The sequence below is a fragment of the Felis catus genome, chromosome C1 (genome assembly GCF_018350175.1).
Source record: "Felis catus isolate Fca126 chromosome C1, F.catus_Fca126_mat1.0, whole genome shotgun sequence".
Taxonomy (NCBI): Eukaryota; Metazoa; Chordata; class Mammalia; order Carnivora; family Felidae; genus Felis; species Felis catus.
In genome coordinates, this window is record NC_058375.1 from 163,303,026 (window position 1) to 163,326,907 (window position 23,882).

A 23,882-nucleotide genomic window follows, 5' to 3' on the forward strand; every position below is an offset into this window, starting at 1 on the left:
TATAATCCACCCAAATATATTTGCTAGAGACATCTTAAATAAGGACAAATAGTTTGGTTCAAAATTATTTATTTTAAAATAGAATTTTGGAACTAGCAGATATATTGATAATTAGTCCAATCACCAACTTACAGATAAAGGCCCCAAAAATGAAGTTACTTCCCAGAATCACAGTTAGAAGCAGAGTGACCAGAAATTCTGTTGACTCCTAATTCGTTGAACATATTTTAGACAAAAGTTTTGCCAAACTAGAGTTTTTGCCTGATATTAACTATTTTAGATATATTAGCAATCAAGAAGCGTATCAGACATTGGCCAGCTCATTTCTCTCCATATGGATATTTAATATAAGTAAATGAAAAGACTGAGTACTCAAAGAAATTCAGTAAGATCCATAAGGTCTGTATTCTCTAACATGTCCAATTAAAATAAAGCTTGAGCATAATTTTAAACTAGAGGCACTGTCTGAAAGAAAACTAAAATATCTTTATTACTCTATTTCCAAGCAGACTAGTGTTTTAATATTTGGAATTAATTTTTAGCAATGTAAAATTCAACTACTATATTGAAACTTTTTTTCTTAGATATAAAATGTGTCAATTAAAGGATGATTGGTTTGTTGTGCTGGCCAATACAACTTACTCATTTTAAGAGATAATCTCCTAAAAATAATTTGCTTTTCAAATTCTATGTTATATTTCACATTCCTGGAAACAAATTTTATCACATCTGTCAGAACTTAGTAGGAGCAAACTACTCCATCATAGTTCAAAGAAAAAACATAATGTTCTCTAGAAACAATTTATGAAAAAGTCAGATCCATATTTCATATGTGCCACAAAAGCTCATCAGAGTAATAACCCTCCTTCTCCTGGGTGTTATCCTACCATCTGCTGCTCTATTACTTATCTTTATTTTGCAACTAATTAACAGCATAATCTTCTAAATTCAGCAAGTTAATTATCATTATTGTGGTCTTTGCAGCATCATCAGTCCTCATGAAGTCTTGTCTCCCCACCCCCAGAGAACGTATGAAAATGAAGTAGGTTAGGAGAGAGTCTGTTTCTTTGGAGTGGGCTCATTAGGTGTTTGCTGATTAGCTTGGCATGCAGAGGCAGGTCAGAAGAATTCTGCTGAACATGAGGTTCCATGCAGGGCCCAACTAAGTTAATGTAGGTTTCTGAACATTTGCCAAGATGCCCTCTGTCAGCTCTCGGTAGAAACCCCCTGCAGAAAACCTACTGGCTTCCCACCGTGTGCAAAGTTATTTCTCAGTTTGTCACACAACACTTCAAGGAAGGATTGTGAAGAATGCTACCTAAATACTTTATTAAATCTTCTTAACAAAGCTCCTAGACAATTAACATTGTCTTATTCAGACACATTACCTTTTAGTTACAAATATTAGGTAAGAAAGTTGTTTTAGTAGAAGAGTAACACAGATAGCAAACACCTACAGTTTACTTGCTTAATGACAAAACTCCTAAATCTAAATGTGGGGAGGTCCATTGCAATTCTATGGAAGACAGTAGATCCTAGGAATTTTTCTATAATATTAAAAAACACTAGATAATTTTGTATTTGTGAATCCCCACTTACATTTCTTTTTCTTACCACATTCTTACTTTCCCAAAGACTTAATCTTCTAACAACCAAAAAAAACCTTGCTCTGGAGAAATTTCTTTAGCAAAAAAAGGATCCTATTTCAATATTCATAGTAGACACAAACAATATGTATTTGTCTTCCTTATATAAGCACTAGGTTTTGAAAATCAGGGCCCCACAAAAGCATTCCTGGCTATCTTCAGATACAAATAAGTTTTCTCTTCAGCTGTAGTGTGCTAGTCATTCTAATGTGTTCCAATGCTATTTCTCCTAATTTTTTATTTTTTTAATGTATCTTTCACTATGTTTAAAAAATTTTTAATTCCTGTATAGTTAATATACACTGTTCATTTCAGGACTTGTATAGTGATTCAACAATTCCATATACTGGGGCGACTGGGTGGCTCAGTCGTTTAAGCGTCCGACTTCGGCTCAGGTCATGATCTCACAGTTTGTGGGTTTGTGTCCTGTGTCAGGCTCTGTGCTGACAGCTCAGAGCTTGGAGCCTGCTTCGGATTCTGTGTCTCCCTCTCTGTCCCTCTTTCCCTCACTCTCTCTCTTCTCTGCCCCTCCCCCACTCACTCACACACTCTCTCAAAAGTAAATAAACATTAAAAAACCCCCACATTTCCATATATTACTCTGTGCTTATCTAGGCAAGCGTACTCTTAATTCCCTATTTCACCCATCCTCCCCACCTCCTCTCTGCTAAACATCTGTTCTCTATAGTCAGAGTCTGTTTTCATTTGTATTTTTTATTTCTTAAATTCCACATATGAATGAAATCATGTGGTATTTGTCCTTCTGTGACTGGCTCATATTGCTTAGCATTATACTCTCCAGATCCTTCACGCTATTGAAAATGGCAAGATTTCATTCTTTTTTATAGCCGAGTAACATTCCATTCTCCGTATATACCTCTTCTTTATTCATCTATTGATAGACACTTAGGGTGCTTCCATAATTTGGCTACTCTAACAATAATGCTGCAATAAACACAGGAGTGCATATATTCCTTTGAATTAGGGTTTTTGTAATTTTTTGGGAAAATACCCAGTAGTGAGATGACTGGATTTTAGGGTAGTTCTATTTTAATTTTTTTTAACTTTCTTTATTTTGAGAGAGCAAGCGAGTAAGCGAGTGAGCGAGAGAGAGCTAGAGAGCAAGCACAAGTGGGGGAGGGGCACAGAGAAGGAGAGACAGAATCCCATCCACGTCATCAGTGCAGCTTGATGTGGGGTTCGAACTCACAAACCATGAGATCATGACCTGGGCCAAGATCAAGATTCAGACGCTTAACCAAATGAGCCACCCAGGTGTCCCTTTAACTTTCTGAGGAACCTTCATACTGTCTTTCACAGTGGCTGCACCAGTTTGCATTCCAGCCAACAGTGCATGATGCTTCCCTTTTTCCCAACATCCTTGCCAACTCTTGTTTTTCTTTTTTTGATTTGAGCTTTTCTGACAGGTGTGAGATGGTATCTCAGTGAGGTTTTGATATGCATTTCCCTGATAACTGATTTTCATGTATCTGTTGACCATCTGGACGTCTTCTTTGGAGAAACATCTGTTCATGTCTTCTGCCCATTTTTAATTGGATTGTGGTTTTTTTGGTGTTGAGTCGTGTTAAGTTCTTGATATACTGTGGATACTTACCCTTTATTGGGCACATTATTTACTTACAAGTATCTTCTCCCACTCGGTAGGTTGTCTTTTTGTTTTGTTGATTGTTTCCTTTGCTGTGCAGAAGCTTTTAATTTTGATGTGCTTCCAATAGTTAATTTTGCCTTTGTTCCTCTTACCTCAGGTGACCTATCTAGAAAGATGTCATTATAGCCGATGTTAGAGAACTTACCGCCATACTCTCTTCTAGGATTTTTATGGTTTCAGTTCTCACGATGAGGTCCTTAATCCATTCTGAGTTTATTTTTGTATATAGTGTAAGAAAGTGGTCCAGTTTCAGTCTTTTGCACATAGCTGTCCAGTTTTCCCAACACTGTTTGTTGAAGAGACTCTTTCCCAATGCATATTCTTGCCTCCTTTGTCAGATTAATTGACCATATAATTGTGGGTTTATTTCTGGGCTCCCTATTCTGTTCCATTGATCTAGGTGTCTATTTTTGTGCAGTACCATACTGTTTCGATTACTACAGCTTTGTAATCTGAAGCCTGGAATTGTGATACCTCCAAGTTTTGTTCTTTTTCAAGACTGCTTTGGCTATTTGGGGTCTTTTGTGGTTCCATGCAAATTTTAGGATTGTTCTAGTTCTGTGAAAAATGCTGTTGGTATTTTAATAGGGATTGCATTACATCTGTAGATTGTTTTGGGCAGTACAGACATTTTAAACATATTTGTTCTTCTAATCCATGAACATGCAATGTCTTTCCATTTCTTTGTATCATGTTCAATTTCTTTCACCACTGTTTTACAGGTTTCAGAGTACAGGTCTTTCACCTATACTCCTTATTCCTAGGTATTTTATTATTTTTCGTGTAATTATAAATGGGATTGTTTTCTTAATTTCCCTTTGTGCTGCTTCATTATTAGTGTATAGACATGTGATGGATTTCTGTATATTGATTTTGTATCCTGTGAACTTACTGAATTCATTCATTAGTTCTAGTAGTTTTTTTGGTGGAGTCTTTATTTTTTTAATGTTTATTTATTACTGCGAGACAGAGACAGAGCCCAAGCATGAGAAGGGCAGAGAGAGAAGGAGACACAGAATCTGAAGCAGGCCCCAGGCCCTGAGCTGTCAGCACAGAGCCTGACGCGGGGCTCAAACTCACAGACGGCGAGATCATGACCTGAGCCGAAGTGGGACACTCAACCGACTGAGCCACCCAGGTGCCCCTTCTGTGGAGTCTTTAGAGTGTTCTATACAGTATATAGAATCATGTCATCTGCAAACAGTTGAAGTTTTACTTCTTTCTTACAATTTGGGGGACTTTTATTCCTTTGTCTTATCTGACTGCTGTGACTAAGACTTCCAGTATTATGTTGAATAAAACTTGTCTTCTTCCTGACCTTAGGGGAAAAGCTTTCAGTTTTTTACCATTATGATGTTAGCTGTGGGGTTTTCATATAAGGGCTGTTTTATGTTAAAGTATGTTCCCTCTAAACCTAGTTTGTTGAGGGTTTTTATCATGAATGGATGTTGTATGTTGTCATATCTTTTTCTGCATCTATTGAAACAACCTTATGGCTTTTATCCTTTCTCTTACTGATGTGATGTATCATGTCGATTGATCTGTGAATATTAAACCACCCTTGCATCCCTGGAATAAATCCTACTTGCTCATGGGGAATGACTTTTTTAATGCATTGTTGGATTTGGTTTGCTAATATTTTGTTGAGGATTTTTACATCTATGTTCTGTAGCGCTCTCTTTTTTATTTGGCAGTGTGTTTATTTGGTTTTAGTATCAGGTTAATATTGGCCTTGAAGAATAAATTTGGAAGTTTTCCTTCCTCTTCTATTTTTTGGAAAAGTTTGAGAATAGGTTTTAACTCTTCTTTAAATGTTTGGTAGAATTTATCTGTGAAGCCGTTGGATCCTGGACTTTCGTTTTTGGGGAAATTTTTGATTACTGATTCAATTTCATTGCTGGTAATCTATATGGTCAAATTTTCTGTTTCTTCCTGCTTCATTTTTGGGAAGTTATATGTTGCTAGGATTTTATCCACTTCTAGGTTGCTCAGTTTGTTGACACATAATTTTTCATAATATTCTTACAATCCTTTGCATTCCTGTGGTGTCGGTTATTATTTTTCCTCTTTCATTTCTGATTTTGAGTCCCCTTTCCTATTTTTGATGAGCCTGGCTATAGGTTTATCAATTTTGTTGATCTTTTCAAAGAACCAGCTCCTGATTTCATTAATCTGTTTTTTTAGTTCCTAGATCATTTATTTCTGTTCTGATATTTATAATTTCCTTCCTTCTGCTGGGTTTGGGTTTGGGTTCTTTTTCTAGCTCCTTTAGGTGTAAGGCTAGGCTAATATTTGAGATTTTTCTTGTTTCTTGAGGTAGGTTTGTAATGCTATAAACTTTTCCCTTAGAACTGCTTTTGCTGCTTCCCAAAGATTTTAGACCACTGTGTTTTCATTTTCATTTGTCTCCATGTGTTTTTTGATTTCCTCTTTGACTTGTTGGTTGACTCATTCACTGTTTAGTTGCATGTTATTTAACTTCCATGTATTTGAGCTCTTTTCAGATTTTTTTTCTTATGGCTGATTTCTAGTTTCACTGCATTGTGGTTGAAAAGATGCATGGTAACTTCAATCTTTTTGCATTTGTAGAGATTTTGTGGTCTAATATATAATCTGGAGAATATTTCACGTGTTCTTAAAGAATGTGCATTTTGCTATTGTAGGATGGAATATTCTGAATATGTCTATTAAAACACTAGTCCAATGTATCATTCTAAGCCACGGTTTCCTAATTGATTTCATCGATGTAAATAGGATGTTAAAGTTCCCTACAATCACTGTGTTACCATCAGTTACTGTTTTATGTATTTGGGTGCTCCCACTCTGGGTGTATAAGGGTTTACAATTGTTACGTCTTCTTGTTGGAGTCCCCCTTAATGATTATGTAGTGTCCTTCTTTGTCTCTTGTTACAGTCCTTGTCTTAAAGTCTATTTTGTCTGATACAGCTATTGCTACCCCAGCTTTCTTTTCACACCCCTCTGCATGATAAATGTTTCTGCATCCCCTCTTTTTCAATCTGCATGTGACTTTGGGTCTGCAAGGAGTTTCTTGTTGGCAGCATATACACTGGTCTTATTTTTTTTTTTCATCCCTCCCATCACCCTATGCTTTTTTCTTTTTTGGAATGTTTAGTCCATTTACATTCAGAGTAATTATTGATAAGTCTGTATTTATTGGTATTCTGTCATTTGTTTCGTGATTGTTTTTGTGGATCTTCTGTTTTTTTCTTCCCTTGCTCTCTTCTCTCACCACAAGTTGGCTTTCTTTAGTGACATATGTGGATTCCTTTCTCTATTTTTTTTTGCATACCTATTACCAATTTTTGATTTGTGGTTACCATTAGGTTTGTATATAACGTCTTCTGAACCACATATCATTTTAGCAAAACCAAACAGGGAGGATGTTTAAGCATTTTCAAAGAGTTGAAGGCAACAACAAAGCACAGTCCAACTCAAGCCTGAAAGAAGACATTGTAAATTTTACTAGAAGGTTAGCAGACTGGCAAAAAAAAATTATTTAATGTGTAACATGAATCAAAGGGATAAGAGCTGGGAATCACTCATTTGGAGAAACTGGATTTGGAGTCCTATCACTGATGGAGAATCAAGTCCTGTGATCATTTGCCTGTCATTAAGGAAACCAGTCTCAACTTTCTTCAGTTGGGAGGATACAATTATTTCCCCAATTGGTAAGTCTTTTACCTTATTAAGCTCCAGGGCGCTAAAAATCAATGACACTGACATAGTAATTCAAATTTTAAAATCATCTGTACCTATTTGGTATTCTGTGTTCTGAAAGTAATTAAAGTAACTTGCCACAGAGTAATAGGTTACCCTTGAATTTCAATTTAAAATGGTTAAAAGATCAATTCAGTCTTGTGATTTTAATTGGAAGAGCTAAAATAATCTCATAAGCCTCCCAATAATGGACTATTTAAGAAAACCAAGCCTCATATCTATAAGTTTAATTAAACTTAAAAGGTTATTAAAGTACTTAGAGAAGTTTATTAGACAACTGAGGTACCTATAGGGAAAACAGGATATATTAGGTTTAAAATGAAGTTTGGCATGTTTAAAGTTAATTATATTTGAAGACCTTTAAAAGCAATTATATACTTGGATTTGTAAACTGGCCTTAAAAATTCAGGGAAGAACTAAGTTTCTGAATTTGTAACTTTAATAAATCTAATATATTTTTTAAAAGCAGTCCCTGAAAAAAAAAAATAAAAAATCAAATAAATAAAAGCAGTCCCTGAATAATGGTTTTTATGCACAAAAGTTATCAAGGGCACCAAAAACAAACAACTCACTGATATAATCCTAACTGCTAAAGAGTATAATCAATGGCCTTAAAAGAAGACTTCTTTGCCTCTCTTGATGATCACCAGAACGATTTGCAAGAGAAACTCAAAATTTAAGATCACATCTGCTGAATTTCTTAGCACCTAAGAAATGTATGTTAAATAAATGACAATTGACAGAAATAATTATTAAATGAGACTGAGGAAAAACATATGAACATGAAACCAACTACAAAACCTAAACTATTTTTAGGTCATTTCCCAATGTCGGTAGATTGGTTTTGTACTTGTAACAATATAGAAGTATAGTTGATAACACGCAAGCAGTGAAAATTCTTAGACAGTAATATAAAATGAACATTATAGACTAAGGGAAAACAGACTAGCAATATTTCATAAAAATATAAAACCAATGATGAAATGTGAAATTATTTCTGTACAACAAAACCCCCAATTAATCAGAATTCCCTTAGCATTCCAGGCAATTGGTATTTTGTTACCAGTTCATATTACCAGGATAGAAGGGCAATATCTAATTTTCACAAATGAGCCAAACAGGTATGATATATTAGAAAATGGAAACATAGGACAATCAAATATACCAAAGGTGGTATGTTCTCAAACCACAACGTAATTAAAATAGAAATCAAGATAAAAAGGAAAGCCCCCAGATATTTGGAAATTATACAATATACTTTTATATAAGCGCCAGTAGTTCAAAGAAATCACAAAGGAAATTAAAAGATATATGATAATGAAAATATAGCAGATCAAATTTGTGGAAAGAAATTTATAGCTTTAAATGCCTATACTGGAAAGGTAAAAAGGTTTAATCAATAATCCAAGCTTCCACTTTAAGCCAAAAAAACATAGGCACATTAAACCCAATTAACTAGGAGAAAGCATTAGAGATAAAAGTAGCAATGAATGGTATGTTTGTACTATCATTAAGAAAAATAAAGCCAAGCTACCCACTAAGAGAAAATATTTGTAAGACATATGTAACAAAAATTTCATATTTAGTATATCTAAAAAGTTCCTATGACATAAAAATAAGAGACAACCCATTTTAAGAAATCAGCAGAAGATATCACAAAAGCATCTGGCAAAATCAGAAATGAAATAAAACCATAAGATACTGCTACAAACTGCTAGAAATGTCTACAATGAAAATGAGACAAAGCCAAATGCTGGCAAAAATGTGGAACAACTGGAATTCCCATACTCTGTGAGAATTCAGAACTTTGGCAAATGGTCTGGCAGTTTCTTACAAAGTTAAATGTATACCTACCCCTTACTCAGCAAATTCTACCCTTCAGTAGATAGGCCAAATGAAAATAAACATCCGCAAGAAGAGTTACACAAGAACGTGCACAGCATCTCTGTTCACAATGCTAAACACTGAAAACCATTCAAGTGTCCACCAACAAGAGAATGGATAAAGAAACTGTGTTATATTCACACAATGGAATACTACTCAGCAATAAAAAGCAGCAAACCAATACATTCAACAACATTGATAAATCTTGTGGCTGGACACAAGAATATATATGGATTCATTTATATTAAATTCTAGAACTAATTGCTGGTGACAACAGTTGGGAAGGTATACTGATTGCGAAGGGAAATAAACTTTCTGGGTAGATGTTATGTTCTATATCATGATAGCAGTGTGAATTACATTAATACACTTATACATCAAAATTAAAACTGGTTCATTTCAATGTATATAAATTTTACACTGAGAAAGGCCTATTAAAAAATAATTGAGTTGGGTAGGGAATGGTCTGAGGCATAGATAAAACACGAATGGCAGTTACAGTGCTAATAATTGAAGCTGGTGATGGGTACATGGGGGTTCATTATTCTACACTGGTTACTTGGTATATGTTTGAAATTTTCCATAATGAAAAGTTAGAAAAAAAAAAAGGAAACGGACTAATTTCTGAGTCTTTTTATTTAATTAAAACTGGACAATCTTATTTACTACTCCAATTAAAATAGGCAATCACCTAAATATGGTTATTTTACATTAGCAAAATCCTAATAATAAATTTAACTGGATTGTTAAATTTAAGTAGGGCAATCTATGACTCCCCATGCTATTTTTTGGGCCTTCAACCAATGATTATTTTCCATATATAAAGTTATAGCTTTGATTTTTTTAATATACAAGCACACAAAACACTTTTATTCTTGTTAATTTCCTGATGACCTAAAAGAAAAAGTTATTCAAGGAAGTATTAAATTTAATAGTTTCTACAAGTATGGCCTACTCTTATAGCCAAAAGTATTTCTTTAAATCTGACTTGTTCCTTTTGAATTAATTTGCTAGGAAAAAAAGTCCACTGAATATGTAAAAGTATTTTTAGATGCAGGATAGAACAACAGATCTCGTTAACTCCTATTTCTACTCTATTCAGTTCTCACTAAATTGAATTTTTCACTAGTACGGTATGTTTAGGAAGTGTAAAAAACATTCCCAATGAAGCTTTTTGCTATCAAGTGAAGATGCGTCTTAGTATTTCCAAAGCTTTGAGTTAAACATGCTGTTAATGCAAAAAATTGCCCTCTTGGGTTTTCATAAGTTCTCTCACCACAATCAATAACTAGCTAATTTTTACACTCTTCAAACATTGTTCATTCAGATGGTGTGTTCAGTTTTACTGTTAGTTATCACATGCCATTTTGAGATTATTAGCAATGGAGAATAGAGGTAAAAAACTTGAAACTTTGCAATATATAATGGTTTTTATATGTACACATTTATACTGTTAGTATACTGCCTAGCACAGAACTGATGCAAAATTATCTATTAATTTTTCTAAGGATACATTAACTGATGTTCAGAATTAGTCCTGAAAATGTGTTAAGACTATAAAAGGGAGAATTACATGGATTAAAAAAACAAAAAGCAGCTTTAGTTTTTTGCCAAGGAATTTAGCACATTTATGGAATTTGGGGCTAAGAGACACTCTAAAAACCAACGTTTAATCTCTTTACACCTAAGAATACTGAGTCTCCTCAAAATTAAAATGGCTTGATTAAGGGTAATGAACAGCAGAGTCAGAATTAAAATTAAAACCCATGTCTTTGGACTCCTAATCTATAGCTTATCCCTTAAACAACACCAGTTTCTTGGTGTCAAAACGCAACTCAAAAATATGGATTTTCTTTATGTATTATGTGCTACATTTACTAACTTGTATACAATTTCAGAATTCTTGTCAATACTGTTCTACTAATTCCTATCACTGTTTAAAACCATCTGTATGGCCTTCCAATGTTTACACCTAGTTTCAGCTGTAATATTCCTAGCCACCACAAGGAGGAGATTTTGTTCAAAACGCCACAGCTCAAAAGCAGACAAACGGATGACAAGAACTAGGACTTTAAAATAAATGGATGAATTTGAGAGTAAAGTACCACTAATTAGTCACTATGCTAATGGAAACTCTTCCATATTATCTGGTTCTTGCATAGTGTAATACATTCCAAAGCTTTATAAAATGTGATCTAAACTGTACATTTGAAGCAGGCTTTAATGGAAAAGCTAATTCAAAACAGGCTCAAGAAATGTACAGAACAAGTAAAATCTTGCTTACCATTTTTGCTTCTGACTGTACTGGTTGAGGGGAGGAAGGACCTGGAATTCCTGGAACACTAGGCACCATGGTGACTGGCCGAACAAGCTATGCAAAATATATTAACAAATAATTGCTAGAGGATATATTCAATATGAGATTTGTGCTATATCTGCACAATGGTTATACAAATGTGAGAGTTCAGAATCAGAAAACTGTAAACCCTTATTATCTACTGTCCTGATTTATCTTTTAAAATTTGTCAATTTCCATAAAAGTTCACAGAGAGTGTCCTTATAAACAATTCCTGCAATAATCAAAGTCCCATGGAATTACTGGACATGTATTTTCGTACACATATATTCCTAAAGAACAGAAATCTGTGTTAATAATTGAATTCTACAAATCTAGTCAAAGTGAAATGGGCTGAATAAGGAATAAATTTCTTAAAATTAAAAATACAAGGAAGAATTTGAGAAACTTAACAGAAGACCATGAGGGAGGGGAAGGGGAAAAAGAAAAAAGTTAGAGAGAGGGAGGCAAACCATAAGAGACTCCTGGATACTGAGAACAGACTGAGGGTTGATGGGCATTGAGGAGGGCACTTGTTGGGATGAGCACTGGGTGTTGTATGGAAACAAGGAAAAGAAAATTTTGAGAGGATGGAAAAACATTTTCTAACCAATTAATTATGTTTGTCTTGAATGGTATATGCTGTCATTATAAATATGAATGAATACACACTACTAACCCCTAGTAAGTATTTTTTTGGATTCAGTTTCGTAAACCAATCAAGCAGCCCTAGATCAGTTTACAGAGTCTAAACCTCAAACTTACCGGGACTGCAGCTGGAACATGCACATTAGAACTTGTAATTGATGCGGGAATAGCAACAGGCATGGTCTGTCCATTAGGAAGATGCAACAGAAGAGGAAATGGGCCCGGTACAGGACTAAGAAAAACAAAAGAAGAATAATTAAAGGTAAGAAATCCTTATCAGACACTCCTAACAATACGAAAGTATTTTTACTCCTATTATCATATCATTTAAATATAAATTTTCTAACCACTGCAAACCAAATTACAAAATTTTATTATTTTTAATTGTATTCTAAATACATAATGTATATAGCAGTGTGGAGAAACAACAGGTCCAGAAAAACAGGACAATCTCCAATATGCTGAATGAGAAAAATTCTTATCAGAAGGTCTTGAGGGTCACGTGGCTCAGTTGATACAGCATTTAACTTCTGATCAGGTAAGTTGAGCCCCATGTTGAGTGTAGAGATTACTTAAAATGTTTGGGAAAAAACCAAAGTCTTGACATATGTTTAAGAACTGAAAAAAATGTCATCTGCTGGAGTAATTTTATGTATTCTGTGTGAAATAGCATGAAAATTAGAGACCACCTTAAATTCACATTCAATGCGATTTTTTTTTAAAATTAAGTTTTAGATATTTATTTTCTAATCTATTAGATAACACTAAGAGAAAAAGACAACCCAAATACTTTTTCCAAAAATCAAAGCATGCAGAACATGATTAACATACACACACAAAACTAAGGCCACAATTTGAATTACATGTCGTGGGAAAAACTGTGACAAGAAAAACTTGATTCATAAACAGTTCAATGACTGGCCCAAATCATCACTTACACGATTGGCCTGTTGGAGGATGGTGCCTGGGTGATCACAGTACTTGAGGTTGGTGAAGGTACTGCTTGCTGAATAATTACACTGGAGTCAGAACTTGTAAGCAGCACGTTGGGAACCTGTAATGATGCTGGACGAACGATAGCTGATGTGGGCTGTGCAGTTTGTGCCAATGGTACCTCCTATTTAGTGATGAAATAAAAAAGGGTGGGATTTAAAATTATAAGTCAATCCGGGGCGCCTGCGTGGCTCAGTTGGTTAAGCGTCTGACTTTGGCTCAGGTCATGATCTTGCAGTTCGGGAGTTCGAGTCCTGCAGCAGGCTCTGTGCTGACAGCTCGGAGCCTGGAGTGTGCTTTCAGATTCTGTGTCTCCCTCTCTCTCTGGCCCTTCCCCTCTCAAGCTCTCTCTCTCTCTCAAATAATAAATAAACATTAACAAAACTTTTTTTTAATTATAAGTCAATCCATGAAACTTAAAAGTGAACAGAATATAACACACTTCTAAAAGCATCTACACGCGTCGGGCTCTGTGTTGACAGCTCGGAGCCTGGAGCCTGTTTCGGATTCTGTGTCTCCCTCTCTCTCTGCCCCTCCCCCGTTCATGCTCTGTCTCTCTCTGTCTCAAAAAAAATAAACGTTAAAAAAAAAAAATTAAAAGCATCTACAGAATAATACCCTCCCCCAAAGTAATGTCCGAAGTTATTTAAAATTTTACAAGCTAAAGTTATTAAAAAGAAAATTTTAGAAGTAGCTAAAAAGCGTCAAATATAACGTTCATATTTGAATTTAAAAACACCTAAAAAAATAATAAAAATAAAAACATCAGAGTGGTGTTTTTTTTTTTTTTTTCCATACTACTTGTTTTCCTATCAATCCAGAAACAGGCTAAGTAACTTGGCTATGATTCCATGAACATTTCTGAAAATCCATGAGAGACTGTCTAGTCCTACTCCATCATTATACTGTAAAAAGGGGAAACAGATCCAGAGAGACTGATACAAATTAGTAATAGAAATGATTAAAAAAATTTTAATACAAATGTTTGCTACAACAATTTATTAATGTCTAAAGCTCAAGTAATGTTGATATCCTGAATGTAAAATAATTACTGGAGTGAAATCTTTGCAAATTAAAGAAAAACACAGAATTTGTTGAGTTAGCCAGGACCTTAAAGATGGTCTTTTCCCCAGTTTTACAGATTAGGAAGAGATTAAGAGCTTTACCTAGAACTCCTTTTACTAGTTAGGGTAAAAATTGGGTCTACTGTGTTCTTAGAATTGGTCTTTACGCTGCCTCTTATTATCAAAATCTTATTTAGCTACATAGGAAGAGAAGATCAACTAGTACTATTGGAACTTCATTTATTCAACAAGTTTGAGAATTTATAGCATGCCCTCAAGGGCTACTGGGAAGAAAGAGACAATTAACAAGTAGAACAAGAAAATTCCAAATAGTAGTATGTTATAAAATAACAGTACAACATAATAAATCATGAAAGATTAACTGAGGGAAGGTTGGGGTTGGCTTACTTTAGATAGCATACATAGTGAGGTGAGGTGAGCTTTTCTGCAAAAAATGGTGCTGGATGAACAGATACTGAAAGGATAGCCGGAGAAAATTCTATCTAGGGAGAGGGAAGCGATACCAAGAGTAATGTGTTTAAGGTAGGAAAAAACTTAGAATATTTGGGGAATACACCAGAGTGGCATGAAGTGAAGGTCGAATGGGCAGACAAGCTCAGATCAATGAGGCCTTATGAAAGGGCTATTAGTTATCTTAAATGCCATGGCTAACCACTGAAGGATTTTTAAGCAGGAAAGTGATTATATAATGTATTAAAAATAAAGCTACCTATAGAATATTGGAGATGGAAATAGAAAGTCCAGTTAGAAGTAATTATTAACAATCCAAGTAAAAGATGATGGCTTGGGACTAAAGTGATGACACTGAAGATCAAAGAGGATAAATTAATATTTCAGAAAGTAAGTCTGATAAGATTTGCTATTGGTGTTGGTGTGAAGAAAAGGAAGAAATGAAGGATTCTTGACTTGAGCAACTCAATGGGATGGAGAGAAAATTTACTGAGATAGGGAGAATTATGGAAAAAAAAATCAAGAGTTCTGATTTAGATGTATTAAGTTTAAGATGTCTTTCAGTCATAGAAAAGGAAATGTCAAGATGGGAGTGACAGATGAATATGGAAATCCAGGAGAGATCTTGGTTGATAGAAGTTTGAGAGTCATCAGCATGTAGATGGTTTTTAAAGCTATGGTCTAGGTGATCTCACCTAGAAAGAAAAGTGAAGAGGGCCCAGAATGGACTTTAACAAATTGGCATGGCTATGCCCTGCCCAGGAGGAGGCTAATGACTGAGGGAGGAATGTAGCAAGGATTACTCCTGAAAGAAGCTGAAGCAGCAATGAACAGGGAAAAACTGTTGAGTGTGAAGGGACTGGCACGATCTTTAGGAAAAAAGATATTCATATCAAAGAGTTAACAATATTTCCTGTAACTGTGATAATGTGGAAACCTTTATGTCCAAAAAAGAACAAGATAATTAAATACATTAAGATAATGATAAAGTACAACCATTAAAAATTATGATTTTGTGCGAATGTAAACTGGTATAGCCGCTCTGGAAAACAGTACGGAGGTTCCTCAAAAAATTAAAAATTGAGCTACATAATGGCCCAGCAATTGTACTACTAGGTATTTATCCAAAGGATACAAAAATGCTGACTGAAGGGGCATATGCACCCCAATGTTTATAGCAGCACTATCAACAATAGGCAAATTATGGAAAGAGCCCAAATGTCCATTGACTGATGAATGGATAAAGAAGATGTGGTATATCTATACAATAGAATATAACTCGGCAACCAAAAAGAATGAGATCTTGCTATTTGCAACAATGTGGATGGGACCAGAATGTATTATGCTAAGCAAAATAAGTCAGAAAAAGGTAAATATCATACGATTTCACTCATATGTGGAATTTAAGAAACAAAACAGATGAATACAGGGAAGCAAAAATAAGATAAAAACAGAGAGGGAGACAAACCATAAGAGACTCTTAAATACAGAGAACAAACTGAGGGCTGCTGGAGGGGTGGCTGGGTAGGGGGATGGGTTATGGGTGATGGGCATTAAGGAGGCACTTGCTGGGATGAACACTGCATGTTATATGTAAGTGATGAATCAATAAGATTCTACTCTTGAAACCATTATTACACTACATGTTAACTAACTTGGATTTAAATAAAATTCTCAAAAAATGAAGAAAATTATGATTTTGGAAATTTTCTAATGATGTGGGAAAATGTTCATTAATGTTGAATGTCGAATGCATGATATGAAAGTAAACTCGGATCAGGATGCCTGGCTGGCTCAATTGGTAGAGCATGTGACTCTTGATCTTGGGGTCATGAGTTCAAGCCCCATGATGGGTGTACAGCTTACTTAAAAAATTAAAAATAAATTTTTTAAATTAAAAAGTAAACTAGGATCTTTCTTCGAATTTTTCTTTGTATCTATCCTTCTAATGAGCTATTCACTTACACGGTATATTTGTATAAATGCATGCATATATCTAGGAAAAAATGTTTCAAAATATTAGTATTTCTTATCACTCAATTATGGGCTAAGAGGAGATTTTGGTTTTCTTCCTTATATTTTTCTATATTCTTAAAGTTTTTATAAAGAGACTCACTTTTATAATTAGGAACTGAGGAAAACACCCCACAAAACATCTAAGGTCAAAGCCATGTCATCCTCTGCCATGACAGAAATCCATTAATCCATTTATGGTTTTAGAATAAAATAATCTACACAGAAACACTGTCAATGCCTCTTCATTGTGCCACACATAGCACCCCATGTGTTCATTAGATGTGCTTATGAAAAAAAGCAATCAAGAAATACTCACAAGAATGGTTACTCAACCCATACTATAGCCCAGAGGGTCCCAAATTACCAAGGTATTCAAGATCCAGGAATAAGCCCTAAATTGCCTGCAAAAGGCCTGTACTAAGACAGTATCACCATCACCTCAGTTGGCAGTACCAAAGACCCATTGCTGAGAATGAGTATTGCTTTAGCCCTTAAAAAGCCTAAATAACCTTGGTTCGAGCAATTTTTAGTAGTAAAGATAAAGCTGTCACTATATAAGAGCAGTGAAGAATAGGGGCGCCCGGGTGGCTCGGTCGGTCAAGCGTCCTACTTCACCTCAGGTCATGATCTCGCAGCTCCAGATTCTATGTCCCAACCCCCTATGTCCCCAACTCCCCCGCTTGCACTCTCTTACTCTCAAAAATAAACGTTAAAAAAAAAAAGTAGCAAAGAATAAAATAACAAAACCCAGAAAAATTAAGTTTTTATAAATTTGTGCAGCCTTTAAAAAATAAGTTTTATTTAAAATGACTGCTGTCCTCCCCTATAATTTTTCTGTGTAATAAAAAGCCAATTTTTTACAAAAGTGACGTCTTCTTGCCCTGAAATTTCCATGAGTATTCACAGGCTTTTACATATAAGACTATTACAACCTGACACTCAATTATGTACAACTTATTACATTAACATTTTATGTAAATCAAATACTAAACTTTACTTGGGGTGATTTTTTTACACTAAGTTTCTATTTCTACCAAAAATGCAAATTTCTAACCTTTTCATCACTGGTAGTAGATTCTGGGTGAGGTAAAGGACTATCTTGGTGAGTTGTTTCTACAACAGAGGGCTCCTCAATTTTGCTTCTTATAATGGGTGTTGCAAGAGGGGATAAATCTAGAGGCATCTAAAATACAAACGTTAAAAGAAAATGTTAGGAATTCCAAAATGCCAATCAGCATTTCTAAAATAAGAAAGCAGGAAGTGTCAGCTATGATTATTGTTCTGTTAGAAGTACTCTTTTTTTTAATTTCATGGTTAACAACATACTTTTTTAATGTCGTCTTCTGAGGCTTTCTTGAATTCATTCTCAAATGGACTTGCCAATTCATTAAACAAACCCACTTCTTCACAGTTTTTCAAGAATCTTGTTGGTGTTGGGGTCTGATCTGAAATAAACGTCAAGAAGCAATCACATAGATTTAAATATCATGCAGGACCCTAAAATATAGCTAGTAAATTAACAAATTAGCAGGACTGGTTCAATCAGCTGTTAATTCTCTTTGGAAAGACCTCTTCCTTTAAAGCAAACAAAATTTGGTTAAGTTTTTGTTGCAGTTCAAGATATTTCCTCCAACTTTATGAAACATAAAAGTATGAAAAAAGTCCTTCTTCTTCCTTAGTCCAGACCTTCTCTCTGAGTAGAGTGACAAGCATCTTCTACTCAGAGATCAACTATTATCATTATTTAAGGCAGTAAGAATTTTAAAAATTTTACATTATTAAAAAATTATGATTGTTTAAAATACATGCAGTTTGGGGAAAACTAGGACTAGAGCATGTATCTTCACTCTAGCCTGGCCCTTCCACTAGTGTTCATAATCTATTACGAAAGCAAGCTTAAGATAAAACGGAATTTTTAGGAGGTAGATCAAAATACTACAAGGAAGAAAAAGAAGGTTAAAACAAGAGCCCTGAAACAAAAACAAACCAAAACAACAACAACAACAAAAATAACCAACCCCCCCCTCCTTATTACTATCTGCTAAAGCCAATTTTCTATTTTAATGCATTTTTCAAGTTTGGAACAAGGGGCTATTTAAGAGTTACATATTTATGTAAAGTTCTACCTTAATTTCTAGGCAGTAGAGAGAGGAATAGTCAACTCTATTTTCTCACAACTTGGAATATTTTAACTATCCTTGAATATGTACTTATGCTATGTACATTAACACATATACTGGTTATAGAATAAATGCCAGTTAAGGTCCATGTTGAATAAAAAATAGTATTTTTATGGACTCTGCCTATTTGGTCTCATAATTTTCCAGGCTATTTATTCATACTGACCAGAGTTGGTAGCACACTGAAATTCTATTCACATTCTATGCATTTTAACTTACAGGTTGTATTAGGAATCTAGCCTAAATTAAATACATGTATAAGGATGAATCCTGGTTTAAGATTTTGTAAGATTAAAATTCATATATTTGTTAAATACTGTGTCCCCAGAATGGGCATTACTTATTGTTTCATCTCTGCCCCACATATATCTAGAGTACTGATATGCTTACTACATATAAATATATTTAACACTAAAATGACCTACATGTCACACATATGTATAATGTAAGCCTATTTCAAACACTACTAGTATTATCTAAATTACTAAAGAGACTCTCTCTTGCCATCATTTTACCTGTTAGTCTACAACATACGTACCCGCTAACCCTCAAAAGACTTCTATAATTCTATTACAGTAAGGGCTCAGAATACTCATATCAGTGTAAGTCCATCATAGCTGAATTAGTAAACTGAATATAAATCTGACTCTTCTATTCACATGCAAAAGGTCTATCTCACCTCAACAGAAGGCTCCTAATTTGTGTTAAAGGGAGAGAAAGAGCTTAAAAATAACCATGTTTTATGCATATGCATTATTAGTGATTACTGGAATGATGAAGCCTGAGAAAAGAAACATCAACACAGGCACGGTTTAAACATCAATGGTTTAAATATGATATGCAGTGGCTTATGGCTACTGACCATCAAATATATACCACACACATCATGCATTATACAGTAATGCTAAACTACTTATTTCAACATGTTAGTAAAAAAATGGTCAAGTGCTGTGTTTGAACATGTTCTATTTTTCTTCTGTAATAAAGGTAAAGCAACAGGAAATTTCTAGAAACCAATCTCGAAACATTTTTAAGTTGAAAATTTCCAGACATTGCTCTAGGGCAGGAAGTTTCAGACAAGCAAAGACCTTCACGCCTAGGAGAGTGAACTGTCCAGGTTGTTGTTACTTTGTTTGACTGCTTTTTTTTGGTTCTAGCTCTTTAGATCTGATGTATACCATTTTAAAGAAATGTATAGCTCATTCTTCTCTGCTTCCTTTTACGGAACTAAAGATACACTGAGCATTCTCTCTTTCATTTTTCCTAGTTTTTGACAAATTACCAACTTTTTGTTACCTCAAATTTTTTCAGTACAAAAATTATGATACTGAAAGTACAGGAAAAACCATCTGCCTCATTATCTCTCCAGAGCACTGCATATGACAATTTCTATGCTGGGTATTAATTTCAAAATATTCATAATATTCAGATATCAGGGTTAATTCCAGACTTACAAGCAGTATAACCCAAACTTTAGAAAAGAATAATTTAGGGGTGATTCTGAATACTTACGACTTTGTGGTTATGACACAAAAGGGTCTGAAATTTATATAAATATATTAAGTTTTATATGAAACTTTGTTTTCTTATCATGATACTTATAAAATATAGAAAGTGCAGTAAAACTATGCGTATTATGTGTGTGTCCATACACATAGACGTGTGTGTATATATATTTAAATACCAAAAAAGGGGCAGCTAATACAGCATGAGAGGACAATAAAACAATGCATGAATTTTCTCTTTTCACATATTGTGAAAGATATTCATCTGCTTATGTCATACTGTATGTTCATAGGCTCAAAACACAAGAAAAGCAAATACTGAATTTAGGCCCCTTTATTGAGAGTATTTTACTAACACAGATGTTTTAGTCCCAAAAGAAATATAAACAAATTCTAGTGAGCAAGTCAGCAAATTGATCTCTCTCCAACAGGAGGAGCTTGATCATTTCCTATCTTCCCACAGCATTGTAAACCAGGTGTAAAAAGCTAAAAGAAACACTGACTAAACATCACATTAGTTCAATTATCAATTAAATGTAAATTCTGGAGATGCTATAAAAATGCTCCTGGGGTTCTAAATTAACTTCCACAAAACTGACATTGAAATCTACATTTGAAAAACCACACAAAAAAAAGTGAAATGAATGGTCAGAAGGAAACATGAAAATGTAATGGGTAAAATACATGTTGCCAACATTTACTGTAAATGAATTGGAATATCACCAGACTATATTATTTACAGAGAATACACAAAAATTGTGCACATTCCAGGTGAAATATGTATATAAGCTATTAATAAAAGCATATACTAACCAGCCACAATGACACTGTCATTACGTGCTGGACCAAATTTCAGTGTCATCTCATGTTTATGTTTATGGACAGCCAAATGATCCTCGTTGGTAAAACGCTGTGGCAAAAAGTTTTAAAATATAGTTAAGATTTTCAATTTGATCAAATAAGTAAAATGATAAGGAAATTCATTTCCACAACATGTAAAACCACCATTAACAATGAAATAGTTTGTTAACTATAAAAGAATCTATTGTTAGTATAGATAAACACAGAAGACTTCATATAATCATAGAGAAACCCATTACCCAAGAATAAGCAATACTGATGTATTACTAAGTCACAAAACTCATTTGACTGAGGCAAACTCATAAAACCTGAGGCAAAGAAACTTCATATAAATTTCATCTGGATACTAAAAACAGACCACTACTGATTTTTTCTTTTTTTTGCTTTATCATAGTAGAAATATATATTCCATGGTACAATGACTTCTGAGGAAAGCACTGTATTGACCCAGACTTCAGGTTACTTACCACTTTTAAAATGAGAATTCTCTTATAAAAATATTATTCCCGGACAAATTAAGAAGTAAATCAGATTCTTTATGTTACCACGTTAAAAAAGAATGCTTTTGTTATAATCCAACAAAGAAACAGCAACCAATATAATAAGCTAGTTCATTTTAAAATAAAATTATGTCTGGACATCAACCTTTATGAAGATGCTCCTTATCGAGCAACAATTATAACTGAAAATAGGGAGCACTTATATTTTATTTCAGAGCAATAATTATAAAATGCCACATTAAGAGATATAAACTCTCTGTTCTACATCCTTATAAACGGGAATGTTAAAATTATACGTATTTGAACTCAGTTCCCCTAAACCATCAAAAGGGATTCCTTCTCTTGTAGAAATATTACTCCTGAATAAATTAAGAAGTAAATCAGGTTCTTTATGTTACCATATTAAAAAAAAATGCTTCTTGTAATTCAGTGAAGAAATAGCAATCAATATAACAAAGCAGTTCATTTTATAATCCAGCTCTTTCCCACTCAAGTGCTATCTTACTATTGCTTTATCATTATAAGAATTACTCCCAAATTTGGAGGAAGAAGTAGCTGTCTTTTCATAGACTGCTGAATAACTGCTCTTAAAGAATGAACATACGTGTAGAATTTACTAGCACATTTAATTACCTTACATTAGAATTTTAAATATACATGTATTACATTCCACACTAAAAGTACCTTAAAGCAAGATTCACTTTATGTCCAAAGAACCTAACAATGTAATTTCTCCCATGAAGGCAATAATTAAACATTTGTGAATAAATGCATTTTGGTAGAGGTCATAATTAACAGATAAGAAAAGTTATCTGGAAAGTTATCTCCTAGGAACTTATTCTACCACTATCCCCTGCCTGGATTGGTTCGACCACAAATATCCAAATCAAAGAGCAACTACATATAGAACTGCACAAATTGTACAAAACATGTGAAAATGGCACCAAATTTAATCCTAAGTAAAAAAGAACAGTTAAAAGAACCCTAAAAACCATTTAGGATCATGTGAATATTAAAAGGGGGAGAACAAGAAATATGAATTTATGAAGTCTCACATATGATCTACAGATCAAATTTACCAAAATGCTATTTATTAAGAGATTTTTGATCAGATATTATTGATGTACATGGATAAAATACATTGAAACTGGTACCTGATATAGGGGAGTTGAACCTTAGCTATCACCTGAGGTAATTTATTTACCTTTAACTAGAAACTTAAAAAAAATGTCAACAGTCATCTTGTCAAAAGGCAGTCACCAGGAAAGGACAGATATGTCTATAGATAGATGAATATATGTCTATGTATATGAATGAAATAAATTATTTTTTCAACAAATGCTTATAAAGTAGCTACTACATGCTAAGTTAAAATTTTTGCAAAATCTATTTGAACCGTTTTCTGAGCCAAATTAAAAAGTTTATTTTGAAAGTAAGTTTTATAGAAAAATTATGATACTACTAGTAATAACAACATACTGAATTCATAATTTCTTTCTCCCAGGCAATTCAGAGTACAACCCCAATGCAAACTGTTATACATGTACACAGTATTTTGCTAAACAAGGCTTTGAGCATCAGCTGAAAATGGAAAGGCAGTCAAGAAAAGTAGGATAACCATCTCTCTTAAAAAGTTAAAAAGGGTAACCTGACAGATGGAAGGGAGGTAAACCAGTTGCTTCTATAAGGAATTTAAGCTCTGATATCTGAGAAATCTGTGTTGCTAAGGCTTGAACACTTACCAGAACTAACTTCCTAAGAAGTCAGTCATTCTGCATTTAATACATGCATTCACATCCACGATACAGATTATTAACAGATTAAATAGGTACAACTAAGTTATAAAACCATCAGACCACTAGCTCATCTTACTTTTTTACTAGTTGAAGAAATCTACTCAACATCAGAAAGTTATACACACATACTCATTAACATACCTCCAGTGACACTTTAGACTGAATAAAATCAATCTTAATTTCCTTTGCAAAACAGCTTATAATGTATAAGCATTCTACCAAAGAGATAATTTTCAATGAAAGCATCACCAAAAGCAAATCTATTACCAATAAAATAGAAGAGTTCCCATGTTAAATGAATCTTTCACTAAATTATCTCACTTTGTCTCTTTCACCAAATTCAGTGGAACATCACTTTAAAGCAAATGCAATGAATGCAATTCTTTCTGTGAAATACATAATAGTGGCATATAAAAACATTTTTTAATTTTTTTTTTTTTTTTACATTTTTTAAAATTTATTTTTGAGAGACAAGAGCGAGACAGAGCACAAGTGGGGAAGAGGCAAAGAGAGAAGGAGACAGAGAATCTGCAGTGAGCTCTAGGCTCTGAGCTGTCAGCACAGAGCCTGACGTGG

The 23,882-nt window shown here is 34.0% G+C and overlaps 1 protein-coding gene across 10 annotated transcripts in view; it reads right to left on the reverse strand.

The window, feature by feature from the left end:
• The window catches only part of ATF2 (activating transcription factor 2), an 81,476-nt gene that overhangs the window by 23,092 nt on the left and 34,502 nt on the right, over positions 1-23,882 (reverse strand). For 7 of the 10 annotated variants that reach the window (XM_045033966.1, XM_045033969.1, XM_023259476.2 and 4 more), the window contains 6 exons: positions 20,963-21,059; positions 17,791-17,909; positions 17,519-17,647; positions 12,859-13,037; positions 12,038-12,152; positions 11,222-11,308 (listed from right to left, as the gene is read on the reverse strand). In XM_045033966.1, the coding sequence (XP_044889901.1) occupies positions 11,222-11,308; positions 12,038-12,152; positions 12,859-13,037; positions 17,519-17,647; positions 17,791-17,909; positions 20,963-21,059 (726 nt within the window). Of the gene's footprint in view, positions 1-11,221; positions 11,309-12,037; positions 12,153-12,854; positions 13,038-17,518; positions 17,648-17,790; positions 17,910-20,962; positions 21,060-23,882 lie in introns of those variants that run through there. The other 3 variants (XM_045033972.1, XM_045033973.1, XM_045033975.1) reach the window with 2 other exon arrangements.